The 3,818-nt window shown below is 29.4% G+C and overlaps 1 protein-coding gene across 1 annotated transcript; it reads right to left on the bottom strand.

The window, feature by feature from the left end:
* Positions 1-515: 515 nt before the first annotated feature.
* On the bottom strand, positions 516-3,519 carry LOC128156114 (uncharacterized). Its single transcript, XM_052818129.1, has 4 exons — positions 3,399-3,519; positions 2,231-2,277; positions 1,857-2,012; positions 516-1,723 (listed from the first exon to the last, which is right to left on the bottom strand). The coding sequence occupies exons 1-4, from the start codon at positions 3,494-3,496 to the stop codon at positions 1,269-1,271; spliced, it is 756 nt and encodes a 251-aa protein (XP_052674089.1). The 5' UTR covers positions 3,497-3,519; the 3' UTR covers positions 516-1,268.
* Between the last annotated feature and the right edge of the window lie 299 nt (positions 3,520-3,818).

The raw sequence follows: 3,818 nt of genomic DNA, 5'->3' as shown, positions 1-3,818 counted from the left end.
TATACAATATACAGTAATATCATGTTTCAATGTTATGATGTATTAATTTATGTAATATGATATTGTAATATAATACTATATTGTATTATATTTTATGATATTGTATTATATGATCAAATACAATAAGGTATGACACAATACAATGTCATATCATACGTTACAATATCATATCTCATTATTGTTTATTACTGTATTTTATTGTATTATATAATATATATTATAAATATGACATGATGCAATATTTAATTTTATATCATTGTATTGATTAACATATGAACATATGATTATCATAAAAAAATTTATCAGATGATATACGATATTTTGTCAAAACAGAATCCATGAATATCAAAGATCATAAAGTATGATTTTCATATAAAAAGATAAAGGTGGTGTTATGAAGGTGAAGTCTCATAAGGGTGATGCCTCGTCTCGGTGAGCTTAGTAATCTATGATTACCTATGTTTCTATATGTCACTACGTCCTGCAATGATTTGTTTGTTGTTTGCTTTTGAGAAAAGTTAATAAAAATAGGCTTCGTGGTGTACAAAACGTCACATTTGTAAATTTTTAATGGTTTAGTTATTCGTTTGACATATCATCATATTAAAAAACCCATATTACAATGCTTTTAAAGATAATCCTTTTTAGCTTGAAACAATGAGAGCGGAATAGAATTAAAGGCGCAAAAACTCCATTTAAGTCGCCAGTTTTATTGTAAAATGATTTTAATAAACAGGAAATCGATGTAATTTTATTTGAACTTGCATCACTCAACAGCTTTGATCTAATCTCAAATATGTTCATTAGTGTTCATTGGAAAAACTGGGTTATAGTATTTATTCCAGAAATATAATTCATTAAATGTAAAATATATTCTGAGATCAAAATTACAGTGTTTAATTTGAATTACTTAAAACAATTAATTTTCATGGAAAAAAGTCAATTGATCTACTCACCCATGTATCCTTGTTTTATAACTGTGTTTATCAACCATTGTTTGTAGTTTTAAATTTTCATTAGCAATATTAAGCTGATCATAATCAATTTGATAAGTGAGATGAGAAATTTTTATTAGACTAAATTAAACATCCATGAGAAGGATGGGACAAAAAGGGCACCCTAGTGTCTACTCAGTACTGTTGCTAAAAATCAGTCATCAAAAAGTCTTGTAGCTTGAGATCACATTTTTATTCTATAATCACATAAACTTTAGTTTGCAGATGATTAACCAATGAAAGACACAAATATAAGTATTTAAAAAAACCACTTTAGTTTTGAACGTTATCTGTTTCATCGTCTTTACTGGTGTGTGTTGTGTTTGTCTTTTGATGTTGATTATTTCTTGCCGGAAGTTCCGGTCTAGTTTCCTCTCTATCCAGTGACGTACATGATCTTGTTAAGACGGTTGCTCCTATTGTGTTGTCCTGAGACTCCTGTTGTTCATTAATTTCCACATAAACAGTTTCTAGTCTATATGTATCATTGTCTTCTGCATTCAGAAGTTCTGTACAGTTTCTACGAATGGACTTAAAGATCCATGGTACTCCAGTCAATACGAAAAAACACAGAAGAACACAGCCCACTAGTATAATCGCTAATGTTAAATTATCATTACCGGGTTTCTTTTCATCTGTGTTAAGTTTATTTGTTTTGTCTCTCGTTGATGATATCGTCGACATCGTGATCACTGAAAACAATGGCGTAACATCTGGTAAACCTACAGCTAAAAATGATAGTGAAGTGAATAAAGTATACATGTATTCATACCGAGTAATGATGTAATATCAAAATCTTTAATAGAAAAGGACATGTATACAACAGTTTTAACTTAATTAACGTCTGAACTATGTACCGACCTGTAGAGGTCCCATTCTGTGAATAATTTCCTTGACATCCGTGTACATGGTTACAATCTGTGACGTTACAGTCACACTTATATTGACATCTTTTACCATAGTTAGGGTACATACACCGTATAGAACAGTTCGTTCCAAAATATCCTGGCAGACACTCTAAGGGTACATGCATAAACCAACAATATTATTATTAACATGGTAGTTAACACATTTTTAAAGATTCATATGCTAAATTAATCACTTGCTTTTGGACACATTTAACTGATTCTGGTTTTTAAAAACTATATTTTTGCAATTTTATAACATGACTTTTGGTGTTAGTTAGAATGATTTCTATACTAAAAACAGTTAAGTCAATTCACTTCTATATTTACCTTTACATTCTTCATTTTCCCAAAAATAGTTAGTACAACATGGACGTCTATAAAAGAAATATAATTATACTTTAATTTTGTAAATGCATATTTATGTACTAGGGGTTTTTTTTGTAAATGATGCTAGACAATGGCATGAGATATAAATGAAAGAAAGACGGGCGCAGATCGAAAGATAATGCTCGTCTATAAATAAATGATTACCGGTATGTACTGTACAAACAAAACTCGATCAATCAACATTACGTTTGTTGGCATTAAACTTTTATGTACAACAGAATTCTTAATCTTTGAAACTATATTCAATGGCTGATAGGAGTTTTCACCTCTGTCAAATATACTTGTAGATAAAAAAAAGGACAATTCATAAAACCACAATAAAAATAAATAAATTGATAACAACCTGTTAAAGGTACACTTACGTTTTATTTTTTCCAATGTTACAATCACCCGTGTGACATATCATAACATTGACAATCCAAAAAATATAATGCATTGAAAGATAAACCATTTTGTTTTAATACATAAAAAAAATTGAAGAGCTGCAAAAAGAATAAACCAGGAAAATCGTTTTCCAGACATTTCTTCATCTACAAACACCAGACTTTAATTCACCAATTGTGATTGGAATATACACAACGAACAGGAAATATAATTTTTATACTAATACATCAATCATTTTTACACTTGCGTATCCGAGAAAGGCACAGATATACTCGACGGTGAAAAGCGTTTTACAACAAGTTGTTCAAAAAGGTTGTACAAATATAATTACATAAATAATGCATTGAAAATTCCATAATTTCGTTTAATTATGTCCATCAGGTATATTTTGCTCAGAATTCATTAAAAAAAATCTACCTATCTCTTTTGTTTCTCTATTATTTGCAGTGGTTGTGTCATGTTGTAAATTTTGTATTTACTGCCTCCTGGTAAATTCATTGTTTACAACAAGACAGTTGGATTAAGTACATAGTATTTTTAATTCCCTCTGGAAAAGGCCAATGAAATTAACGACCATCGCTTCCCAGAGATGTAAGGCAAGAGAAAGGAATTTGGTAAATAACAGGACCTATATACTGGATTCACCACATCAACAACTCAGCCCCCGAAAAATAAATTAATAACGATTTTGAGATATATGTGACTAAAAGTAAGTTATACTTACTGGTTGTTTTCAACTTTTCCAGTTATACATTCTTTAGTCTGACAAAGTACCATATTATTGAAAACAAGAATGAACCAATGCATCGAAATGCCATGCATTTTCTATAGAACATTAAATGAATAAGATTAAAGAAAACAAAAAACCCAGGAACTTCCTGTTTCCTTTAATGCCTACTTCTGTCATAAATGATTTTGTAATATTTTCATAAATTTGATCGTGATAAACAAGGAAATAACCAAATTAAAGGTTCATCAATTTGAACATCCTGCTATAATGTAGATGTTAAGATCAGTACTATATACTCTTTATCGACTTAAATATTCACAGACTGCAAAATATAGCATTCAAAGAATTCTAAAAACTTGGGTAAAATAAGAAAAATATTAGATTTATTAAACACGTATGTGAGAAAATGGAGTT

This window comes from Crassostrea angulata, chromosome 7 (assembly GCF_025612915.1).
Source record: "Crassostrea angulata isolate pt1a10 chromosome 7, ASM2561291v2, whole genome shotgun sequence".
NCBI lineage: Eukaryota > Metazoa > Mollusca > Bivalvia > Ostreida > Ostreidae > Magallana > Magallana angulata.
This window is presented reverse-complemented; position numbering and strand designations above follow the sequence as displayed.